The 25,476-nt window shown below is 42.2% G+C and overlaps 2 protein-coding genes across 8 annotated transcripts in view; one reads left to right on the top strand and one right to left on the bottom strand.

The window, feature by feature from the left end:
* The window catches only part of slc4a4a (solute carrier family 4 member 4a), a 44,003-nt gene extending 37,629 nt beyond the window's left edge, over positions 1-6,374 (bottom strand). For 2 of the 3 annotated variants that reach the window (XM_034596000.1, XM_034596002.1), the window contains exons 1-3: positions 6,215-6,374; positions 5,512-5,607; positions 1,278-1,351 (exon numbers count right to left, since the gene is read on the bottom strand). In XM_034596000.1, the coding sequence (XP_034451891.1) occupies positions 1,278-1,351; positions 5,512-5,525 (88 nt within the window). In that variant the 5' untranslated portion in view covers positions 5,526-5,607; positions 6,215-6,374. The remainder of the gene's footprint in view (positions 1-1,277; positions 1,352-5,511; positions 5,608-6,214) is intronic. The other variant, XM_034596001.1, reaches the window with a different exon arrangement.
* A 4,971-nt stretch (positions 6,375-11,345) lies between these two features.
* Positions 11,346-25,378, top strand: rufy3 (RUN and FYVE domain containing 3). Of its 5 annotated transcripts, none has more exons than XM_034596004.1 (18): positions 11,346-11,916; positions 16,717-16,890; positions 17,072-17,189; positions 17,435-17,536; positions 18,180-18,303; positions 18,917-18,981; positions 19,122-19,187; positions 19,301-19,370; positions 19,461-19,550; positions 19,644-19,727; positions 20,124-20,291; positions 20,763-20,860; positions 21,955-22,074; positions 22,557-22,677; positions 22,756-22,838; positions 22,928-22,955; positions 23,719-23,796; positions 23,947-25,378. In XM_034596004.1, the coding sequence occupies exons 1-18, from the start codon at positions 11,676-11,678 to the stop codon at positions 24,088-24,090; spliced, it is 1,974 nt and encodes a 657-aa protein (XP_034451895.1). In that variant the 5' UTR covers positions 11,346-11,675; the 3' UTR covers positions 24,091-25,378. The 5 variants fall into 5 exon arrangements, with proteins under 5 accessions (XP_034451895.1, XP_034451894.1, XP_034451897.1 ...); XM_034596003.1 differs by having other exon boundaries at positions 11,348-11,916; positions 22,753-22,838; positions 23,947-25,375; XM_034596005.1 differs by lacking the exon at positions 11,346-11,916 and adding an exon at positions 13,975-14,663 and having other exon boundaries at positions 22,753-22,838.
* The last annotated feature ends 98 nt before the right edge of the window (positions 25,379-25,476 follow it).

The raw sequence follows: 25,476 nt of genomic DNA, 5'->3' as shown, positions 1-25,476 counted from the left end.
ATGTTGCTGGAATGAAAACACAGACCGAGCTGCGTCACTTCATTTGACCGTCGGACCGAAGTGACGCTGCTCTTTATCTCGTCTGATGTGAAAAATGTCAAGTTACCTCATCTGTGCTTGTTCTTTTTATCAGTGGGTCGTCTGTGAGGGAGCGGGGGGGAGGGGGGGGGGAGGACACCGAGCGCGGCGGGGCGTTCACAGACAGATTCAGTCAGAGGACACAGCTGAGACGCTGGTTACGCACAGGAAGTTGGACAGAGTTCAAGCTGAGGTGACACCTGACAAAATGTTGATCTGCGGCGTGAGGGACGTGTGCAAGTCACTAAAAGGCTCAGCCCGGTGGTTTGAGACCGCTTCTCAAAGGTCGGATCCAGGGGTCGGGCCGAGGGAGAGGACTCGAGACGGGACGGGCGTCTTTCGCTAAAATCTAATTAAGCAACTTTTGAGGGGACTTCTTCTAATTTGAGTCGTGTAAACAGTCAATTTGAATAGTTTTTGTTTCTTTGTGACTTTTGTCCTGAAATCAACAAAAGCATCAAAGAGCTGGAGCAAAAGAAACCGTCCGTGTTCCAGGTCCGTTAACCTGCTGGACCAGAACCAGGAGCTGGTGTTAGGTGCTCGTCATCAGCAAGTCAACAGAACTTCTCTCCACGGCAACAAGAAGCAGCCAGAGTAAATTAATTTACAAGTAGAAGGACACTGACAGTGCACGTCTCCGCCCACTTCATCACCATGTTGCATATAAATCTCTTTCTGCATATTGTTGACATTAAACACAGGTAAAATATCTATTCTCTGGAGTAATTGAAAGGAATATTTGCTCCTGCACAGCAACTGAATTCAGATCAGCCCTAAAAATACTATTTTGATTCACAACATCAGAGTAATTATCCAGATCTGCCTCTAACTTCCTCTCAGTGCTCAACAGGAGAACAGAGTTCAGAACTCAAATCGTCGGTTCTGTCTCCGTCTGATTAAAGATGTTATTCTCTTGTTCTCCTGTCGGCGTTGGAGCAGATCAGTGAAGTAAACACAGGATCACATGCTCCTTGTTCTACATCTTTCCTGTGCCAGCTCGTTACTCAGGTGAGCGTCACCGTGCATCCGCAGGACGTGCGTGAAACTTGGCGCCGACTGAAAGGCCGAGTGACGCCCGTCCTGATTCGCCACTTACAGAAAACGTGACGGCCAAAAGCACTTTGATTTTCAGATTGAATGACTCTTAAAATAAAGATAAATGGAAATGAAATGTGTGACGGTGCACATGGTGAACTTACCCTCCACCTCCTCCTCGTCACACAGGTGCTTGACGAAGGACGCCCCCCGGTCCAGCACCGCCTCGTCCTCCATCCTGTAGTAATAGAAGAGGAAGAAAGACTGCTCACACTTCTCCTCCAGCGACAGCGTGGAGCCATAACGCGGCGGCTCGCTCCCCGGCAGCAGGTTGGGGCTGGGAGTCAGTCTGGTGCTGCTGGTGGCGCTCATCTCTCCCCATTAACCACTCATGGACAGACGCCCTGCGTGCGGCTGCTTCTACATTAGACATGTGGTGTTTTGTGCCAGTGTGTTTATGTGTCGTCCTCCAGGAGCAGCCAATAGGTACGATGTCGTGGGTTTAATCTGGCGGAGGAGGGTGAGGGAGAGGACAGGAAGTGGCAGCTAATTGAGCGTGATGAGTGACAGGTGCCTGAGTGGCCGGGACTTGATTCAGATCCGAGTCTGACTACGTGGACGTCGTCTTTTAGAGTCGCGGCGTGGAGTCTTATCACCGGGAGGAAGAAGGAAAATAAAAGCATGTGGAAAAGAGTTGTGTCTTATCAGTCACACGCCCACACACACACACACACACACACACACACACACACACACAGACACACTACAAAGCCGCTCCATATGGCGGCTAATGCCCGTGGCCCCCCCTCGCCACCGGCCTGCACCTAAGACACAAGTGGGCCATCACATGTCTGTCTACTCATCCGCCCTTACAGGATTACGCCGGCTTTACTTAAGTGACAACACACACACACACACACACACACACACACACACAAACCCGTAACAGGCTGGCGTGTCGGAACCTCGCTGCTCTCCAAGACAGTTTAACACACACACACACACACACACACACACACACACACACACACACACACACACACACACACACACACACACACACCTCAGACCAGCCGCACTGTTTCCCGACAAACATCGACATGTAGAGGATTAAAAATGTTTCTTTCAGGCCGAGTCTGCAGCTGAGGAGAAGTTCTGTGAGTTTGAATTTGAGGTGAAGGTAAATATCTGAATATTCTTTTAAGCAGCTGCCAGGAAAACTAACTACGATAAAAATATCTGATCGTTTAAATCAAAACACAGTATTTTATTATATAAACGTAGAGTAATACCAGAACTACTTAAGTCCTGTGATTTACGCTGATAGGCCAGCGGTGCACTTGCGTAGCCAATCAGCTGCGTCCTCAACGTTCACGTACTTTCTTATATGTGTTACTTGAGGATTCCACTAGAGGGCGCAACACAGAACTCACACGAAAGACTGGCATCTTTGACGATCTTTCACGAAAAACCAAAACGTCGTCGTATGGATGAAGCCAAACAATACTTCAGGATTCTATTCTTAACGTGTTTAGGAAAAATGATAATTAAAATAAATAAACCTTAAGAATATGTTTATTTTTAACTGCTCCTTATCAATAAAACTATTCATGCTAATATCAAAGACATATTTGTATAAGTGAACTGTTTGTCTTTACTCTTGTATCATTTTTATTTTATATATTTCTGCTCTACTTGTTTGTGTCTTTTATTGAAACTATTTCACAAGCTCATAACATCATTGGATTTTATTTTATTGTTCTATTATTTTACACTTTTCTCTTTGAATCTCTTCACCTCTTTATTCTTCTCTTTGTCATCTGATTTATTTATTTAACGGTGCTTTCTGATTTTACATTTAGTTTTCATTTAGTTTTGAATGTCCCTGAACATCAGCTTGAATCTGTGTATGAAACATTCATAAATAATAATGCCTGAGAAATAGTTGTCTAATGTTCAAACTGTTTTTACTTGTTTCCTTCTGTTTCAAATCTTCATCTTTAACTCGTAGATCAGCTTGTGAATGTGTTTTGAAAGGAGCTAAATAAAGTTTATTATTATTTATTATAATAATGTAATAAAAGTTGATGAAGCAACATCTTCCTAATGGAAACATCTGATGTGTAACTGCGTCTGATCAACATGTAGTAAATGTAGTTTCTGTCTCAGCAGCTGTTCTTTCTTCCTCCATCGCCACCTATAGAACAACTGAGGGAACAACAGGCTCTTTCCACCACTTTATCAAACCAGACTCTTTACAACACAAATCCTCAAACTTCCTCTAACCTCAGGATTATTTTTATGAATTATTTTTACAATAAAAATACTATAATGATTCTTTTCAGAACAAACCACTGGCAGCAGAAAGACGACAGTGATGAAATGTTTGTTCAGAGTTATTTATGAATATGTTTTTCCAGTTTGAGCTGCAGACACTGAAATGTCCCAAGTCTCTGATAATTATATTCATATGTCCAGATTGAAATACTCAGAAGTAGAAACAGTAAAAAAAATCCATAAGTATTAACAGGTTGTTTTCTTCACGTGGACAAAATGCTGATAAATGAAAGAGTTTAACTTTAGTTTGTGATGATGCAGAAACTAACAACAAAGACCTTTCACATGAATTCAGTCGTCTACACGAAGCTGCAGTAAAATGATCTACCATATGTTTTTATAACTTGTGTTTAAAATGGCTCTGACGCAATATAAGCAACATTTTTATTTTTGTATCATCTCATTAAAGAACTTTCTAACATATTTAAGAAAAGTACTATACAAATAAAGCTTATTATCATCATTACTACTACTACTACTACTACTACTACTACTACTACTACTACTACTACTTCTGCCCTGCAGGCTGCTGATATCATCTGGTATGAATGAGTAATCCTCAGTTACACCTCTGAACAATGTCCACTGAGAATAATTCACTTTAGTTAACATCTCGCCTGAACCCACGTCCACTGGAAAACTACTTCAGCACAAAGTCTTTCAAAGTTAAAGTATAATTAACCTTTTAAATATCGTTTTTTAAACAGTCCAACGAAAACGACCGCAGCTTCTGAAATATGAGAAGTAATTAGCTGCACAAAGCGAATGTTCAAATCATATTTGACACAAGTTCCTTTTTCTGCTCAAACTACGTCACAGTGACGTCAGTGCAAAGCAAAAAGCAGAGAGAGGAATCTAGATTAACAACACATGTGCTTTAGGAATGTGAAGTATTCCACTTTTCCTCTAATCAATATGTGAAGATGTGCGTATTGATGAGCTTCAGCTGAACCTGTGAAACAACCTTCCTACGAGCTGCAGACGCCACCGGAGCTCGAGACGCTGTTACTTTGCTCTGGTGATAGCTATCAGTGTGTCGGCTCACAGATAACGTATCTCTGTCCTCGTGGGGACAACAGTCCTCTGCCTGCAGCCTACATTCCCTGAGTGTGTCGAGAGGAGCACGGCTCTCTGCAGCCGATGACGCTGTCGACCCTGGAATCATCATCTGCTGCAGCCGTCGCAGGAGATATGAACGAATGAGTCCAGGTCGAGGATCTCAGGTTTCACTGACACTCACAGGGTTTCTCCAGCTTCGGTAAAACGACGTGGAGGTTTCACCTGAGTGAAGTTGTAACGTCTCAGTGGAGTTGTTTCGTGGTGACACCAAAACTTTCCACTGCTTATACTCAAAATAAACGGACGGCACATGAGACACAAAGCACAGGAAGTGAAGCCCTGAAACGTTGGAGTGAAAATGAGATTTTAAAATCTATAAAGTCTCAGCTGACACAGTTTGGGCTGAATCTTTAATCTGTTTCAGTGACTTTCGAAATATGTTTTCAATGAGCAGCTTCCTGCAGCAATACACTTTGGGATATTAGGGATAAATTGACTTTAAACATGTTTTATGTTACTGATTAGCTACTGATTCCTCAGGTTAAGAGAAATCAATCCAACGATTTGGTCGTAGTCACAAATGTAAAGATGAATAAAGGAATCAGATCTAATATAAAGCAGAAATCAGGTAGTTGTGACTGTGCAGGACTAAATCAACATGTTTCTACACTCAGTTGATTCCGAGGTGTGTTTTTCTCGGAGGCTACGATCTTTGTGAAGCAATTACACGGCGGTTCATGTCTCGGAGCTTAAACGTTAACGTGGTCAAACAGTAAATGACCTTTAAGTCGTTCGTGCAGAGCTGATTCAGCAGAGCAGCTCGAGCTGAACCTGAAACACTAAAGGTTTCCTGTGTCTGTCCATCAGAGCAAATCTAACTTGTCAGAAGTCTTTGCACCAAGTGTGTGAGCTGTCCGTCCTCCCATGTCCCCACCAGGAGACGTCTGTAGGTGGAATGTGTCAAAGTACAGTGAAGTGTGTGAGCTTGTTGGAGTCACTTACTTCTTGTTGCTCATCTCTGTGGGATGCGTGTGATAAATCTCCTTAGTGAATGTGCTGAGCAGAGCGGATCACCAGAGCGGCTGCTTGATGTGTGACCTGACAGAGCAACACATGGAGAGGTCATTCATCTGCTCTGTGTGGAGCAAACTCCTCTGTGACACCAGGTGAAGAACACCGTGAATACACTGCACAGGAACCAAAAGGACTCATTGTGCACCTGCTGTTGGCACAGACGTTAATGATCGAAGAGAAGTGGAGACACAAAACAGCAACATGCCATCACATGGAGTGAGGAACACAGGAAGAGGAAGAAGATACACAAACATCTGAATATCACGCTGACGCTCTGCGGGCCCCTCTGCCAGAGCTGTGATTATCCCGTGATGGATTTACAGAACACAGACTCAACAACCCGGTGCAGCTGCTTCGGCTGCACAACGAAACCAAATGATAAAACAGCACAGGAGTTTGAAACGGTCCCATAAATCTCTCGCCTCGCGCGTTCCAAGTTCTGTCTCTGCAACACAACCACACTCCAGCTGCGCCTTTACGCGCGAGCCAGACTCCAAACGGGTGATTCCAACTCCGTGAAGCCTGAGCCTGAGCCTGGAAAGAGATTAGAGCCGGAGCAGAGCAAGAAGAGGTCGCTGAACTTCTCTGTAGATGAAGAGAAGAGATGAAGAAGAAGAGGAGGAGGACTCACCGCTGCAGTGTGTCTCTCTGGCTCAGAGTGTCCGGCTCCTGGTGTCAGACCTGCGGTGGCACGAAGGTGAAGAAGTCTCCTCTCGCTGCTCCGTCACGTTTCTATGAGGCGTTACGCGGCGGCTGCGCGCACCGAGCTGCCGCCTCTATCTGCGGCGGGACCATCCTTCTGTCAACGCCACTCCTCCGGGGGGTGGGGGGGTGGGGGGGAGGTCAACACTTTCTGTTTCTGCCCCTCCAGTCGGACCGCGTCATGGCGGGATGCAGCGGTGCCAAAGCTTTTACGCGCAGCTCAACAGGAATCTGTGGAAAAGACTGAAAACAGGAGTAACAAGAAAAGTGAAGTTCAATCAGAGAAATGTTAGTTTCTGGATCTTTGTGATTGATTCATACTGAACAAAGTCTCCAGAGGTTTTGGAAACAGATGTGAAACCTGATCTGTGAAACCACAATCAAACAAATCAGTGTTTATATATTCCTGTTTGCATGAGCAGCATTAAAACTGAAAACCCTTTGGTTCTAAATCAATCTACAGAGAAATAAAAAGTACAACAGGATTATTATTCATGTGGGATTGTTTATTTATTTCAACTGTGAATGACAGTACTCTGGATCTACAGCGCCATCTGCTGGAGGCAACGTGACACTGCCAGAGGCCTGTTGGATCAGCACAAAGATTAACAGCAATCAATTAAACACATGTTTAGATAAATCATCAGTTTACTTTCATGAAGGGATATTTGTTAAATGACTGAGTCTCCATCTTCTGTGTTTCACCTTGAAAACCACAGATCAGAAATATTTACACAGAAAAGACCAAACACACGTTTTCAAATTCCAATAAAACAAATCCACGAGGTTTTTCGTCCACTTGTGATCTGAAGTCCGTCCTCTCGTGTTTCCTTAGATCAGAATCCTGGAGGATTTATTCACTCAAAGCCTCAAATCACCTCCGAGCTTTCTGACTTTCTGTTTACAGGATTTTTATAGAAATCTTCTAGTTCAAAAGGAAAAGAGCTTTGACAGTAAATTGGCTTTTACGCTCTGATTTGAACTTTTCAGGATCTTTCACTGTCGGAGACGTGACTGGACAAATATGAATCAAGTCTCAAGTCCATTAAAATACCTTCGTTGCTTGTTATTCAGTTTCTTCTCCGGCTGACACGGGATTTCTGGATCTAAGAGAAACAGAAAGAATCTGAATTGTGTGTAAAGCACTTTGAGCTGCAGTTCTTGTATGAAAGGTGCCATACGAATAAAGATTATTATTTTTATTATTATTATATAAGTAGAGAAAGTGGAGCCAATAAAATAATAACTGGATAAAAAATAAAAAAGAGACCAGAGTGAACGATGTCAGAACAAAGTTCACTGAACTGAAGTTTTACTTTGATTCTAAATCACTTTGGATAAAAGGTGAAACATTTTAAAGTTAAATTAAGTTCAGATTAGTCAGATTTTAACTTGACATGACATTTTAATTTAGAAAGTCCACGGTTCAGACAGAGTCAACAGACTCACCTTGTTTCCTGCGTCACCTTCTGCACCGAGCTCATGTGAGATTATTCATTCATTCACTTATTTTAACTGTGGACCACACAGAGTTACAGACACCTCGTTTAAAATATGACTGAGTACAGAAAAGAAAACATTCAAAGGAAACACAAATGAGAAACAGTGAAACAGTAAAAAGAGCCAAAGTAAATAATAATAACTACAGTAGATGAAACAGTTTCTCTTCTAACAGAGCGAGGGCAGCTCGGATGTTTAAAATGTAAATCATACTCAGTATCGGGAGCGTATCATTAAATTCATATGAGAATCCAGGTAAAACGTTATTTGCCAGACATGTTAAATGTTTCAGGTGGAAGAGTCGCTCGGACACCTGATACTTTTTGGAAAGTCGTGGTTATTGCCAAAACAAAGAGAGAGACTTGTGATATCACGGGAATTTACTGACTGAGACCTTGTTCGTCTGAACTGTCTGAACCCAGAGGGTTTCTGAGCCGAGGTGTTCGGGAGGTTTCATTCTCTTTTAATAATTCATCATTTATATACTTCTTAAAAACTCATATCGCACTTTCAACAAGGAAAGAGAATCACTTTACAGATGTTACTTGTCTTTTTGTACATTTATGTCTCAAAAGAACCTACATTTTTAAGTTTGGGACATTTTGATATTTACAAAGTTAGTAGATTTGTTCATTTTAATAAATGCAGAAATGTATTGTCTCAGAAAGATGATAAATATAAAGGGATAATAAGCAAATATTATGTTTTCTTATGTGATTATAGGACAAGTGTTTGTTATATTCGTGATGTAAAGTAAGTGTGAGGTTATTTATGGTGTAAATAATTAGGTTTAGAGGAAAAACACATCAGATATAATGATGATAATGATAAGTGCAGTTAAAGTACCTGGTCTGTACTTCATAAATAAGGACAAAGGATTTATTGAATTCATTGTTTCATGATCATCGACGACACTTTAACCTGAAATGAAAAGTGAGATTTTCCATCTTGGGCCGTCACCAAAACCACTTAAATTTTCCACAAGTTGAAATTTGTTCTCAAAACAATGTTTAATGTTTTTATTCAAAACACAAAATATTGTTAAGGCTAACATCAGTACGACATATCTGAGACAAGTGAGTGTGAGAGCGGATTGTCCCTCATACACGAGTGTATAATGCAAAACAGCTGCTGTTTTACACATTTACAACCTCAAGCATGTCAGCACTTCCATGTTTTTCCATCAAGTACGTGGAGGGGGGGGGGGGAGCAAGACAGAACAACATCAAGGGACCGGCTACATCTTCGTTTCACATCTTCCTCTGATTTATTCTAAAGTCCGTCTCTGAAGCGTGAAGCCTTTAACGTGTTGGACCTGGTTCTGAGGAGGATTCTGGAGGAATTTCCTCGGCCTGTTGGAGCTTTGCACTTTGTTTCTCCACCGTGTTCCTGTACTGGTGCTGCTGGTTGGATTCCTGGTGTCTTTCCACTGGGTTTCATGTGAAATTGTTCCAGGAACTACACCTCATCCTTTTTCTCAGAAACTCTCCAAACCCACGTGATGTGCATTTGTTTAGTGATTCAGTTAAATCCTGTTAAAGCAGCTGAAGATATCCACCATCAGGTTATTCTCAATGTCACTTTCCAGTCAGTTTTACTAAAGAATTATCTGTTGACTTAAACCGGATCAATGAGCCGTATCCGACCAATCAGGAGTCAGTGTCAGCTGTTAATCATGATGTCACAGAGCATTTTTATATCAGGTAACTGATGAAAACCAAACGGATCAGAAACACTCGAACAAACATCAGTGAGATAAGAACTAAACTGACAAAACTATCATTGGGAAAGAATTATGTGACGTGTAGGTTATGAGCCATACAGCAGCAAACCACCAGGTGGCGATATGTACGATATATATACTTTTTTACCTAATAATGGCAACCGAAGAAAAAAAAGTCAGGGATCATTAAAGTTATTACGAGTCGTCCTGATGGGGGCGTCACAGACAAAACTTCATGACTATCCATTTAATTTTTGTCAAAAAATTTCACACAAAACCACAAACGTCCACCTCCTGGTGGCGCCAGAGGAGAAGTCAGGGGATGAGCAGCGTGGATTCCTGCAACAGATTTAATGTCGGTCCATCTATGAGTTGTTGATCCGCGTCTTTGAAACGTCAGATTCTATAACTTTAAATGTTATATATAATTATCTGTTATATTTGTGCTGAGGGCCTCTCTGTGGCCATCTACTGGTTCTGTTCAGCATTGCACTCATCATTCTGACGTTTGTGTAAAATGTACATATTGTTTTCTTTCATAAGATCTTTATTCATGTTGTTTGTATTGTTTGTTTGTTGGAAACCACTCGAAAATGATCCAGATCCTCAAAGAACAAACTTTCACCACAGGATGAATCACTGAGACTTTGGTTCTTAACGACTTCATCTGTTAAAGTGTCGAGTGATGAAGCGTTAAATTAAAGGTTCATCCTCTGCTGTGATGAATCGACTTCAGTTCTTCAGATGTTTCTGTCTAAGAGGTGAAGTGACCTCCGGCTCCTGGAGCCACGTCGGCTTCATGGCTCAAATGTAAATAATGAACCAGAAAAGCATCTGAAGGACGAAGTCAGATGAATCTGTTGTGTTTGAGTGTTTGAGGGTTTGAGTGTTTGAGTGTTTGAGTGTTTGAGTGTTGGATCGTCCAGCTGACGAGTGTTTCTTGTTCAGATGCTCGAGGTGAACGGAGCCGTCAGCATTCCTCTGGATCTGTGGAGCGACTCACTGAGCTGCTGCTGCTCATGTTTCTGTTAATGTATGACCGGGAGCTGGTGAATCCCGTCATCATACACGTGTGTGTGTGTGTGTGTGTGTGTGTGTGTGTGTGTGTGTGTGTGTGTGTGTGTGTGTGTGTGTGTGTGTGTGTGTGTGTTTGCTGTAATACATCTAATGTGTGTGTGGTGCAGAGGTTCAGGTGTTAACACTGATTCTTAATGTCTGAACCCTGTTGACACTGTTCACTTAGTGTGAAACTACATAAAGTGACTCTCTCTCTTTAAGAAGAAGATATTTTCTATGGAAACATTTATATTGTTATTTATTGTTTAACTGGTTTATCTGCTCAGGATAAAGATTCAGTAAAATGTCACAAGCACGTGAAGTGCTCTGGAGCCTGTTAACTGTTAGCGCCCCCTGTTGTCTATTAGGGTATTACATGTGTGGCAAAGTTCTCTGCCTATAGAGATATATTATAATAATATTGAAAGTACTAAGATAGATTGATAGATCGTTTTTTGTTGTAATTATTAAACCAACCAATAAGTAGTAGTACTCTAGCTGCTATATCTATGTATTGATGAGGAATGTATTGTATTATTATTATTATTATTATTATTATTATTATTATTATTATTATTATTATTACTCAGTCAACATTTTTCCATAATATCATTGTATCGTCGTTAAGCTGTAGTTGTGTTATTGTCCTGCAGGCTGCGCTGTTTCTCAGTGTTCACACTCGATGTAAACAGTTCAGAGAGTCTGAAAGCGGAAGAGGCACAAGTGCTCCGAGTCTCTGAACCCCACCGCAAGGCATCATGGGAGCTCTGCGGTCAGGGATCTACTGCTCGCGACTCATCTCCGCTCACGTGCACTGTCTCTGGTCACGTGAGCACTGAAACTCTCGCGAAATTAAACAGTTTGAACAAAATGCTAATTCCGAGTTATTTCCGGGTCAGGAGGCGGCGGCGGAGGACGGGACGAGCGGACTGAACCCGGACGGAACCCGGACTGATCCCGGACGGATCCCCCGGAGCGGCCTGCCGGTTGTGTTGCTAACCTCTGCGGGTGTAGCCCCACAGGCTAACCGCAGCTAGCTGAGCGCTGCCCCGCAGTCCCCGCCCGGCCGCCGGGCACATGAAGCGGGTCTGACCGGGGGAGCAGGAGGAGGATGGCGGAGCAGGATGCACCGCCCGAGGCTCTGCACGGGCCGGGCAGACGGACCTCCTCGGACGGGAACGGACACGCTGACAGCCCGGACGAGACTCTGTCCCCGACCTCGGTGATTTATTTCAGGGAGGCTCTGAGCTCCGCTAACGTCCGGTTCGGGAAGCCGGGCTCCGGGTCCCCGGCTCCGCTGCGACACTACGACTTCCAGATCGAGAGGATCGAGTCCAAGCGAAGGAACAAGAGTAAGACAACTTAATAACTTCCATCAGCAAACATGAGAGATAAAGAAGCTAACAACACTGAGCTCTGTTAGCATCTAAAAATACTTAAAGTACATAAGTACACTAAAGTACCTGCTGTTAGCATCTTAATTAAACTTAAAGTACACAACTACACTAAAGTACCTGCTGTTAGCATCTTAAAATACATAAAGTACACAACTGCACTAAAGTACCTGCTGTTAGCATCTTAAAATACTTAAAGTACATAAGTACACTTAAGTACCTGCTGTTAGCATCTTAATTAAACTTAAAGTACACAACTACACTAAAGTACCTGCTATTAGCATCTTAAATAAACTGAAAGTACACAACAACACTAAAGTACCTGCTGTTAGCATCTTAAATAAACTGAAAGTACACAACTACACTAAAGTACCTGCTGTTAGCATCTTAAAATACATAAAGTACATAACTACACTTAAGTACCTGCTGTTAGCATCTTAATTAAACTGAAAGTACACAACTACACTAAAGTACCTGCTGTTAGCATCTAGCTTGTTGGAGGAGTTAGCTAACTTTGGATTCTCCTGAGTTCTGAAGTTAAAACAAGTCACAGATTATCTCAAACTGATTAAAACCTCAAAAACCTAATTTAATGTGACACGTCCGTCAGCTGACACGGCTGTAAACAAGCTGTAAACAAGCTGTAAACAAGCTGTAAACAAGCTAACAAGCTGTAAACAAGCTAACAAGCTGTGGGTGGTTCATGATTAGATAAAACTTTATTGATCCACTTTCACTTGTTACAGCAGAAAGACACACACACACACACACACGTACATATGGGTGAATCATCCCAATAAGAGGTGTACATGTGAAATAATTTAACAGTAATGGCAAATGTATTATATAGAACATTTCATGAGCAGGAACTCGATGTGCTTCTAATTGGGAGAAAAGTAGAAAACCACAAGCAACAGATGAACAAATACAATATCACTGGTTTATACAGATGTGAAGAGGTTGGTTCTTCTGTGTTGTCTTGACGGTAACTCTGCTGCCGCTGGTTTAGCTCTGAGCTCCATGTGTCTGTGGTGATAATTGTTGTGTCTGTGGTGATAATTGTTGTCTGTCACCCACATTTCACTCTATCTCACCAAACATGAGTTATGTCAGTTATTCACTGCTTTAACTGGACAGAAAATACAAATTATGGCTGGTTAATGACTCTTACAACTTGTAATTAACTTTACACTGCTGTCACATCTACTGGCTCATCATAATTCATGGAATTCTTCTTTTAACTCAGAAATACACGAAGGAAGTGACCTCATTTACAACATAGTTCATATAGAATATAAACCAAACATTCCAAGACGTCAAGAAAACACAAATCCTGTACAAAGTAAAAGCCTCAGTAATGAATACAGTATATACCTCAATAACTTGTATATAATAAAAATAAAATCACATTCAGTAGAGCTTTTACTTCGCTAATGCCCAACAGTTGCCTTGTTAAACTAGAGCAAGCCTTATAGTGAACATTGTGTTTCTCTGCTACACATCAGAGGTCGTTACAGGTTTCTCACTTTAATTGTTACCGTACAGTGGCCACACCCCTTTCATAAAAACAGTTTTTGCGTTATCCCGCTAACAAACAAACAAACAAACAAACAAACAAGTGTAGACAAAAACACAACATCCTTGATGGAGGTAATATTCCTGAGCCCTAGTTGTGAAGCCAATGTCCCATCTGCTAACATGGAGAAGGCAGGGTTAATGATCTATCCTGCTGCCGGCCACCAGGGGGCGATCAAGATGCTGTGGCTTCACTTAGTGGAGGTTTTGACTCGTCCAGTCTATGGTTTGGCTTCACATGACGGAGCAGTTCAATGATTGTCATCATCAAAGAACAGGCCTCAGTTTCAGGTCAGGCTGTTGATGCTTGAGAGACGGATGAGTTCTCTGCTGCATCATTAGCTCTGCCTGAGCACTCTGGGGACCCCCCCCCCCATCCTTTTCCTTTTTTTTTACGCATGCACCATCTGCTCACGTGACAGTGTGTGTTGCTGTACCCAGCACTGATGTCAGCCATCTTGGTCAACACCCACCCAGTGCATTCACTGCGGTGCCCAGGCAATCCAATCGGAGTGAGGCGGTGTTGAGCTGAGCGGAGGAGGGCTGTGATTTCCAGCACGGTGCTGTCCTGCATTTTAAATCCCCCCCGTCTGCACAGAAGGGGATAACCGGAGGTCGAATAGGAGGAGGAGGAGGAGGAGGAGGTGGAGGAGGAGAGGACGGGGCAGCCTTTCTCAAGCCGGCAGCGTAATTAACTCAGTTGGAGCAAGGAGGAGAGAAGGATGCAGGCGTAGAGAGGAGGAGAAGCATCACCCTTTCTACCACCTGCTAAACGCTGCTGCGAGCCTCCCCCCCCCGTCTTGGCCTTTTCTCTCCTTTGTGTCGAGTCTCTTTTCATCCTCTCTGGTTTCTTTCTCTCTCTCTCTGAGCTGTTGTTTTTTTGGGGCCTTCGCTGGTTTCTGGAACCATTACGCCTTTTTCCCTCGGCGGCGTTGGTTTTGCCTGAGTCATCATGTCTGATCTGACGCCCCAGGGCGAAACCCCGACTCCCACCTCCGACAAGATCACCCAGGCCGCCCGCGAGACCATTTATCTCTGCAACTTCCGCGTGTCTGTCGATGGCGAGTGGCTCTGCCTTCGCGAGCTCAACGACATCTCGCTCACCCCCGACCCAGAGCCGGCCCATGAAGGTAATGTGACAGATTAGCTCATCAGTCGGAGTTTGTGTGATGTCTGTTAGGGCGTGGTGGTACACAAGGTCTCCGGGCGCAGCACGTTTCAGCCCAGTAGACCGTGGTGTCCTGTTTGAGCTGTGTCATGGTGGATTTCAAAGGGGGGGGGGGCGGGGTTGTTTGATTTCTCTGAGCAGGATCACACAGCAGGAAGACGCTGCCAGGAAATAAGACGGGGATGAGAATCAACCCGGAAGTGCAGGTTGTTTTGGCACCAGAATTAATTTGCCTGTAGCAAATCAAATCGACAGCTGGATTTTGATGGATTTTTTAAATCCTTGGAAATTGCAACAGAAACCTGATTTCATGTTGTTTCTGTCGCTTTCAACGTTTGCTTCACGTTGAATCCAGATATTCGGGTCTGGAAGTGACGCATGAATCAGCTGTAAACACGCATGTCTCTACAGTATTTATTGTGTTTCTGTGGTTTGTCCGTTCTACACAACAGATGATGTTGTGTCTGTTGTCAGAGATGAAGTCTTCCTCATCTCTTGCCACGCCTTCTCTCGGCACAGACCAGGCAGGTCGGCAGCTCAGACTTTTCCTCGGCCGGTTGGCAAATTCAGCACCGCAGCACTTCACCCTCCAGCCGAGCAGGAGATCTATTGTAATGATATTACACAGGAGCTCCGACACCTACAGAGACATTTATCCTGTTGTTTGTCTGCAGGATAAAGTCTCTAATGTTGTGCGTCAGATGACCGGGTTTATTAAAAGGGACGATCAATATTTTATTCTTCGCTTGACAATGTCCGTTTCACTCCGGCAGATACGGAGGTTTATTCATTTCAATGCAGAGTCCACGAGTCCACGAGTGGAGTTAACCTCTGATGGGGAACTGGAGAAATCTGATCTCCTTTACTCTTCTATTCTGTCAGAGAATGACAAATACTGATATTGAGTTAATTATTGATGTTGGTTTATTTCCCTCTAATGTAAACAGGATCTATACAATGTAAAACGATGTTGAGACCTCACTGACAAAAAACACATTGACTATGTAAAATGAAGCATCTAGCATTGACTTTACTGTCCTGAATTATTATTAAATCATTTTGAAAATGTCTGTTTGTAGAAAACTGGAAATTCACTTCTAGAATCTGAAGGATTTATTATATTATTATTATTACAGGACATCATGTGACGCAGTCAGACGTCTGTGATTTGGACTGAATGAGATGTAATCAGTCTGTCAGGTGGTTCCGTCAGTAACAAGCTGTCAACTGTCATCACAGTATTACACTTCATGAGTATTTAAATTATACTGTGAAGCTTTTCTCCTAAAACAACAGCCCTGATTCACATTTCAGCACCAACACTGTCTCATATCTGCTTTAACTGGTTGTAGTAGGTTTGTGTTGAAAGTCAGATCTTCAAACAAAGACCATCACGTGAAGTAAAGAGATGCTGAGGGAAACTATAACCCTGTGAAACTGCTGCAGTAAAAGCCTGAGTGTCTGTTATGTACTGACGTAAATAATGGATTAGTTCTACATGTATAGATGGATCATGAAGTGCTGACTGTAGCTGGACTGTCGGGCTTCGGTTTCATAGTCTCACAGGAAACAGGTTTTTACAATGAAACAAAGATTTCCTTCGTTTCCAGCGACACGACCTGACTTTTACTTCCTGGAAAAGATTTGGTGTTTTTGTATTGAAGGAGAAAACAGAACTGACTCAAACAGAACTGACTCAATCTGAACTGACGGCTCCTGATAGGTTTAGCTCCCGACTTGTTCCTGCTGCTGTCGTCACTGTGAGGATCCGTGTTTTATTTTCCAGATCAGGTCTTTGTGATGTTCAGGAGATTAAGATTTCTCATGTCCAGTGAAAAAGGGTCTTGGGAGGAAAGACAGACCTTTTAGTCTAAGATCGAATTGTAAAATAAATTGTGTTTGAAAATTGTGACTGTATCTTCTTGTGTCTTGTCCTGACATGAAAATAAACAACATAAATTATTAAACGAGGACTTTAACGACACTGTCCTGTTTTGTCTTGTCCATCTTTTTAGATCCCAAGGATCCCATCGCGATTGAAAGGCTTAACTTGATGAACATGGCCAAACTGAGCATCAAGGGCCTGATCGAATCTGCTCTGAACCTGGGACGCACTCTCGACTCTGACTATGCACCTCTGCAGCAGTTCTTTGTGGTGATGGAGCACTGTCTGAAGCACGGCCTGAAAAGTACGTTCATCTCACCCTGTCATGTGGTCAGAAGATTTTGTATTGTGATTTTAAACTGTATTTTTATTAGAATGTGTTCAGATAAATGTCTGTTGTTTGTGTCAGTCAGTCACAGTTTGAGTGTCGTGACTCTGTGACCCTGATTCCTTAAAATAACCTCTCACTGTCTGTGAACCTTCAGCTAAGAAGACCTTCCTGGGGCAGAACAAGTCGTTCTGGGGGGCGTTGGAGTTGGTTGAGAAGCTGACGCCTGAGGCAGGAGAGATCACTGCCAGCGTTAAAGACCTGCCGGGCCTCAAGTGAGTCTGTCTTCATTTCCCTGAAGGAGGCAGACGGAATCCTCCCCGTCACGTTTTAGATTTGAGTGTTTTTATTAATGCATTTCACGAAATCCAGGCGCAAAACTTCATAAATTGATTTAAAGGCACAGGAATGACATGCATTTCTTTTGGCAGCAGTTAACTCTGGCTGCAGCTTCCGATGTTTCTTTAAAATTCCAGGAAGTTTATATATTTATATATATATATATTCTGTTTGTTGACAGAACTCCTCTAGGAAGAGGTCGGGCCTGGTTACGACTCGCTCTGATGCAGAAGAAGCTCTCAGACTACATGAAGACCATCATCAACAGAAAGGACCTGCTCAGGTGTGTGATAGCACATGATGCACTTTTAGAAAGAAAGAAACCAAATGGTATTTCTGCAGCTCTTAGTGCTTTAAGTTTAAAATAGCTTTGCATGACCTTGATTTTAAAATGAGGCATAAGAAATATCCCCCAAAAAATTTTGTAGATTCATATCTCAGAAGCCAAAGATTAATGCTGAAGACTTTTCACAGATGTTTGGTTAAACTAACATTATTGACATGCACTTTTAGAAAGAAAGAAACCAAATGGTATTTCTGCAGCTCTTAAAAAGTCTTGACTCAAAATGAGGCCTGAGAAATAGCAAGAATTTTTACACTCTGCAACCTTTTTTGTATTCAGGTCACTTTTCCTTTTTAAAGCTTCAATATTTCAGAAGCTAAAGATTAATGCTGAAGACTTTTCACCGTTTTTTGGTTAAACTAACATTATTGACATGAAGTATGAAGTAAATCATTCTGATCAAACTGGAGGAATCTGTGGATTTAACACAGAATGAACCTCTCATACTGTAAATCAGTTGTGTTTTTGAATTTGATGTGTCACACTGACAGAAAGTGAAACAGGAATAAATTAAATTCTATATGTTATTAAAAGGTTTAAAATGTAATGCTGACTCTGCTGAACGCTTGTCTCCTGTGTGTAGTGAATTCTATGAGGCCAACGCGCTGATGATGGAGGAGGAAGGAGCCGTCATCGCTGGGCTGCTCGTTGGACTAAATGTCATCGATGCCAATCTGTGCATGAAGGGAGAGGACCTGGACTCGCAGGTGATTCACTCACACTGACGTCACACGAGAAAGTGACGAAACCCAAAGGGACCAGTTTATGATCGTTGGTGACAGGAAGGCAGGAGGAATGTTCTCTCTTCATGTGGTGGCATTCATTTTTATGTGAAGGTTAAACTTTAAACACTTTTATTGTTCTTCATAAACGAGACGGGGTGCAGCAGTTCTTTCTTTTTACTTTTGCTCAGAATGTTTTGACGTTCAAACTTGAGTGAGAAACTCAGTAAGTGGTCCAGGAGAATTCATGTAAACACTGGTTTTAAATAAATGATTATACCTGTGTTATACTCGCATTATCCTAAATGTTTCCAACAATGTTCAAACTCAGAGAAATCCACAATTCTATTCAAGGTAAAATGTCGTTTTATTTGGTAACTTGTGTCATGTAGATGTTAATCGGTAACGGTGGTGAAGACTACGACTCCCATGATCCCTCGCTGCTTCACCACGTCACCAAACTAGGTCTTTTGTTACGGTTTTGATTGAGACGGTCAAAGTTACATCTGTTTTCAACTGTTTTGTTCTTTTATATAATATCTGTCGTGTGGTTTCTGTCGTCATTGATTCTCTTTCTCTCGTTAAATTACCTCCACAGGTCGGAGTGATCGATTTCTCAATGTACCTCAAAGATGGAGGACACAGCAGTAAGAGTGCAGAGGGGTGAGCGCTGCCTCCTGACCTTTCACCAAATTGTTGAAAGTATTCTAGATGAATTCAGACCAGAGTGACTCACAGTTAACTTTGTGTTTGTTATTATTTTTAATTCTAAGATATCTTTACTTCCATCTCTGCTCCCTCAGTGACGGTCAGATCACAGCGATTCTCGATCAGAAGAATTACGTGGAGGAGCTGAACAGACATTTAAGGTTCGTCAGAGCAACGACTCTCTTCTCTCAGTCTCTCTTTACTCCATCTTTACTCCATCTTCACTCCATCTTTACTCTCTTTCCTCTAACGGGACGTTTCTGTCTGTTTTCAGTGCGTCAGTAAATAACCTCCAGGCCAAGGTGGACGCTCTGGAAAAGTCCAACACGAAGCTCACAGAGGAGGTGAGTCTTATGAATGTTTTTATTTCTGCTTCCTTTCTGCAGGGACTCTCTGTGTTTACCGAGCTGTTCTGTTGACTTGTGTCTCCGCAGCTTGCCGTGGCAAATAATAGGATCATCACTCTACAAGAGGATGTGGAGAGAGTAAAAGAGGAGAGCTCGTATCAGCTGGAGTCCAGAAAGGTGAAGGAAACATTATTTTAATTGAGATAAAACATGAAACAAGGATCCTCTCTTTCCACTAACGAACATTAAACATGTTCCTGTTGTCTTCAGGCTCTAAGAAGCGACTCGGCAGTGGATGGACAAGTGCTCGGTGAAACACGCAAGCAGCTCAAAGAGGAAACTGTGCTTCGATTGGTGCGTTTGCTGACGGTTGTGTAGCGTCATGTAACCGACCTTTATACTGAAGTCTCGCTTTAATTGCTGTCACAGTTTATATGTACTTATAAAGTAATAAAGCAAGTGTCTGTGGTACATGCAGATTATGGTTTTCCACAAATCAGTCACTGTATTATTCACTTTCTATCACTGGAAAATACAAAATGTTCACAAATGTATGTTGTATAGTACCTGTGTGTGTTTACCTCAGCATTTAGACAGAAGCTGTGTTTGACTGAGTTCTGTTAGTTAAAACATTTGTACAATATATAACTGACACTTAAATCTTTCACTGCTCAGCCAAGACATTTGTTTTTCCCTCTGAGAGTCTGAGCGAGCTCCGAGTGCGTCTGAAGCTGTGACTCTGTGTTGCAGGACGTGGAGAAGGAGCTGGAGGTGCAGATCGGGATGAAGCAGGAGATGGAGCTGTCGATGAAGATGCTGGAGAAGGACATCTGTGAGAAGCAGGACGCTCTGGTGGATCTCAGACAGCAGCTGGAGGACCTTCGTGCCATCAACCAGCAGCTCAGCCACAAGTCGCAGGTAACGCTTCGTCTCCGGTCCTTCGACTTCAGGAAAAGCTCAAACAAGATCCACAGCTTCTCCGTTAAACTTTGTCCCTGTTCACACCCGATATTAACATCTGTCCTCAGAGATTTTACAAGTTTTACAAGTGTCTCTAAGTTTGTCTGGTCCCACCTGGTGTTAACACTCGTCCTGATGTGTCTCCTGTGGCTGCTTGTTCTGCTGTTTTAACCCAGTCTGGGTTCATGTGTCTGTGTGTTTGTGAGAGAGAGAAAAGTCAGGAGGGACTAAAGATTTTACTCATTTAAGAAAAGTATTCATCATTATGAGTTGGTCAGTGTTCTGTAATCGTGGCCACAAACAAATCAACATATGGACATTGAGAAGCGTAAAATAAAACCAAATTCTGTGTGAATTTCAATTTTAATTTCATTTATTTTTAATGTCCCAAAGTCCCATTAACATCCACTTGTTATTATCGATCCTCAGAACACAGAGGCCAGCTCTAAACAGAAGAGTGAGGTCATCTCTCGCCTGGAGGAGAAAATCAACCAGATGTCGGGGACAGTAAAACAGCTGGAGAGCAGGTGAGACCAGTTCAACACCATCATTCATATTCTAAATATCACAGAAGGTTTTTAAAGGTTTCACTAAACTGCATCAATCTCTTACTCTCCTGTTTGTTGTGTCTCTCCCTCACGTTCGCGATCATTATTTATTTCCCATCATTTATGTTATTTTTTTGAATCAGTGAGAAACATTTGGTGAAGCAGGCCAAGAACCTGAACTCTGCGGCGGGGAAGCTGCTCCAGCTGCAGCAGTAGCTCCGAGCCGCGGCCTCACATCTGCATATAAACATACAACCCTGGCTTCTATAGAAATAACCCAACTAGGATGTTATCTTTTTTCTGTACGATGCTCCTCCGTTGAAAATTAAACCATCTCGCCACATCCTCCTTCAGTGGCTCTCCAGCATCAGCTTTGAGTAGTGTGGACTGAATCGATCCTTTTAGCAGCCCCCCCTCCCCCCCCCCCGAGTCCTTGTGTTCTCCGACTGGTGTGTTCGCCACATCAGAGTTCTGCTTTTACTTTGGTAGAAATTAAAAAAAAAAAAAACACCCCCATTTAATGGCGAAGGTAAGAAGAGTAGCCGGCACGGCGTCTGAACGTCCACTGAGAGCAGCTGTAACACGTGATGGACCGATGATGATGATAAATGTGCCAATGGACACATCCTGGATATTTGAGTCTAGTGGACTGACTGTAATGTCGTTAAGAAGAATTCACCCACTACCAGAGACTGTGGTTCAATATGTGACACCAAGGAAAAGACCGAATCCGATGTTTTAAAGAGTTAAGTTGTCATTTGTTGATCCACAAGAGTCGAAGGCCAGGTCAGGAGAAATGTATCGTAAGAATAAAAGGGCAAAATTAATTAATTAATTTTGAAATGTATGTGAACATAACATTGGTGTAAACTGTAGTAATCATTAGGCGAATAAAACAATGAACGAACACGGCCTGCTTCATCTTCTTTGGCTTTAGTTTCACGTTTTCTCCTCTTTTTTTTATTTTTTATTTGTTATTTAAGTTTTAAAGTCATCTCTCTCCCACCATGTTTCCTTTCATCGAGTTTTCGTTTTGATCATAAGTTTGTGTTAACGCGCTCACCTCAAACCAGATGCAAGCAGGCGGAGCGAGAGCGGGACCTGGCTCTGGAGGCCAACCGGCTCTTCAAGCAGGAGTTTGGAGACAAGATCGAGAGTCTGCAGGTGGAGGTGGAGCAGCTGAGGAGGCACAGGTGAGCGCTGAGGAAACAGGAGCTTTCAGATCAAGTGATTTTAAATTCCACAGTTACATCCACTGAGGTCGTCCTGTTTCCATCCACGTCCGATTGTCTGATTGATTGTCAGCAGGATTAAGCAAAAACTATAGATTTCCATTCGTATGTTTAATAATGTTTGACCATTTTTACATTTTTCTCTTCTGTTTTATACTTTTATACATTGAATAACCTGTATGTATATAATAATATGCTATATACACACATTTTACTTAGGTTTCTTTTTCAGGGTAAAACCAAATAGAATTTTTGAATGAAAATAGATTAATCCGGTAGTGAAGCGCTGTTGTTCATCCCTGAGAGAAATAATGTGACAGCACTAAACGATCTGTCAGGATATTTCACCTCCTGATGACTCTTGATAATAATAATAATGTCTCTTCTGTGTTTATATAAATCTGTGTCCTCTGCTTTGTCTTTGGTTCATCTCGATGTTTCAGGTCAACCCTGGATCATGAGCTGAGGAAAGAGCGAGAGCGGCGCAGCGAGCATCATCTCGTCGCTGGTCCCAGACCTTCCAGTCCGCCGAGGCAGAGGAGACTCCCGGAGAACACATCCAAAGTACGTCTCTGCTCATCTTTACTTTCAAGTCCAGTGGAAAGTTCTTTTACATCATCTGCGATTTCTTTCCTGCAGCAGCTCCCAGAATCTCCGTCAGGGAAAAGAGACATCGAGCCGCTACACATTGGACACGAGGACAGAACCAGTCTGAGCTCCAGTTTGTGAGTGGATCAGAGTCGGTGTCACAAAGATCCTTCATGTTCTGGACACGTATCGACTTTTTAAATTGTCTCACTTCTTCTTCTTTAAGGTCTTTGTCACATCACGAGGATGAACAGGTGAGAACTTAGCTTTTTACAACAGACCTGTGTATGATTGAGTTTATTAGTTACTAAATCCTGTAACATTTTCATACACAAAGATTTCTGGCAACAAAAATAATGGACGACTCAACATAAAATAAAATCTGCTGCTGCTTCCATTTCCCAAATCTCTCATTTGGGTTAAAATACAACTCCTTTGCAACCATTGATATATTTTGACGGAAACGTAATTTGAATTCCATAATTTTCTATAATTATATCGAGGTAATGTTGATAATTTACATATTTAGTGAGAACATTAATGAAACATCCTAAAATGTTCTAAAACGTTGTTGTTCTCAGAATAAACAATCTTGTGGAACAGGATTAATAAACTTGTTCTGATAAAAATAACATTTTCAGACCTTCACTGAAAATACCTTTCTTGCCTGAACCTCAGATTGTTTGTGTTGCTGTCGAACATCCTGACCAACTCCCAATAAATCAAGTGCAGGCCATAAATACAGCTCCTGATTTATTACATAAAGCCCATTGCCTCTGAACATAAGTCAGAGTTTATATCCTGTGGAGGATCCCTGGAGATCTGGGTCCAGACTTTCTCCACAGTTTGTCTCTCACACATGAACAATGCAGATTCTCTCACAACAGCAACAAATCCTCTGCAGGAGGAGGTTTCTTCAAACAATCTGCAGAACTGACAGTGAAGTGCAGGCTAGTGTTCACACACAGTAGATATCCACAGTTGGTTAAACCCATGTCATGTTACTGTTCAATGCAGGACGAGTTGTTTGTGGAGATCACTGAGCCGTCCGTGTGCACGATGTGCGAGCAGGACGACTCCCTCCTGAAGACAAAGGTACGACGAGAACATCGCTCAGCAGAGCTCCGACTTTAGAGCGTCGCCTCGCGTGCACCAGCCTGATTCTACCTGATCGTCAGAGATTGTGTTTTTATTAATTGTAGTGTAGCTGTGGTGTTAAAACCCTTGTTTCTCTTCTTCCTCCAGATACAGTGTAAGAACTGCAGCGGCGTCTTCTGTGAGAGCTGCGTGTCCAACGAGCTGCCGCTTCCTTCCTCCATCCTCCCCGAGACGGTGTGCGTCGCCTGCTACTCCCTGTTGCTGCAGCAGTACGCCTCCACGCCAACATGAACGCACTCGGACACGCGGGACACCAGAGGCAGTGATGTGTGAAACTGGCACCGCAAAGAAATGCACTTTTTCACTCCTGAATTCTGTGGAATCTTTTAATTACTTTTAATCCAGCGGTGTCCAGATGTGCCATGGAGAGTTGTGCAGGTTTCTATTTAAATCAGATGCTGTTGTAGTTATAAAACCTCGGGTGTTGAGCTGCTGTGGTGTTTTTTATTTAAATAGAAACCTGCACGTACTCAGCTGAACGTGGTCGGACGTTATGAAAATCATCTCATTTAATAACTGACTGTCCACAGTGTCCACTGAGTGGACTGATGAGTAAAAGGTCCACTGACAATATTTTTAACCTTGATTTTTAAAAGATACAAAAGGAAAAACTGGATTTTCACAACACATCAGATTTAATCATGAACATCAGAATATGATGTAAGTGCTGATTAATGAAATGTGACTGTACAGATGAAGATAAAACACTTTTGACCAAACACAAAGATATTAAACGTGTGTCAATAATAGACTGTTTGTAAAAAAAGTCTTTTACACAATATGAAATTGTCAGAAAATGTTTATTTAACTCAGTCGATGAGTTTAGAATCTTTCAAAATTTGCTAAATCGCTGCAAAATTTAAATAATACACAGAATATCATCTTGTGTTTTATCACAGAATTGATGTTTTCAGTCTGAAGCTGGTGGAGATTGATTCCACGCTCGCGTCTGCGGACGAGTAGCTTAGCTTAGCATAAAGACTTGAAACGGGTGGGAACAGCTAGCATGGCTCTGTCTTGCTGTACTGGCTTTGCATAAAAACCAAAATGTTACATGGGACAGGTTGAGGATTTCTGTTGATTTTTAATTTTCCTCAACTTATTTACACTATGGATAAAAGAGGGTTTTCTGTCTTGGCAAAAAAGCAAATAAATCCTTTCCCTAAAAGTCAAATGACTCCTTCAGGTTCACAGAGGTGAAGATCATATGTTTATGATTTATCATTTATCATTCTGGGTATAATGTTTCTTCACTGACGTTAACTAAGGTTTTGTAGAATCTGCTGCTTTTGGGTTCCAATGACATTCTGAGTTTTTCTGGGCACTTTTAAAAAGCACCCGTCTGGTTTGAAGTGGACAAATCAACATATCAGCTGTTTTTATGTTTTATTGGTTCATATGAGGGGGAGGAGTCAGAGGCTGGATCCAGACAAACCTGTAGATTTCTCTCATTGGAGCGAAGTAACATGTGGAAATGTGGAAATGCTTCTGAGATCAATAAACTTTTATTCTATTTTAACTGATGACGACTCCAAGTTAATTTAAACCTTCATGTTAAAGCTAAGAGAAGAATTTACTTTAATAAAACTGATCCTGAAGAAAGTCATCCTCACAAGT

Source organism: Hippoglossus hippoglossus, chromosome 9, assembly GCF_009819705.1.
Source record: "Hippoglossus hippoglossus isolate fHipHip1 chromosome 9, fHipHip1.pri, whole genome shotgun sequence".
Lineage (NCBI taxonomy): Eukaryota > Metazoa > Chordata > Actinopteri > Pleuronectiformes > Pleuronectidae > Hippoglossus > Hippoglossus hippoglossus.
This window is presented reverse-complemented; position numbering and strand designations above follow the sequence as displayed.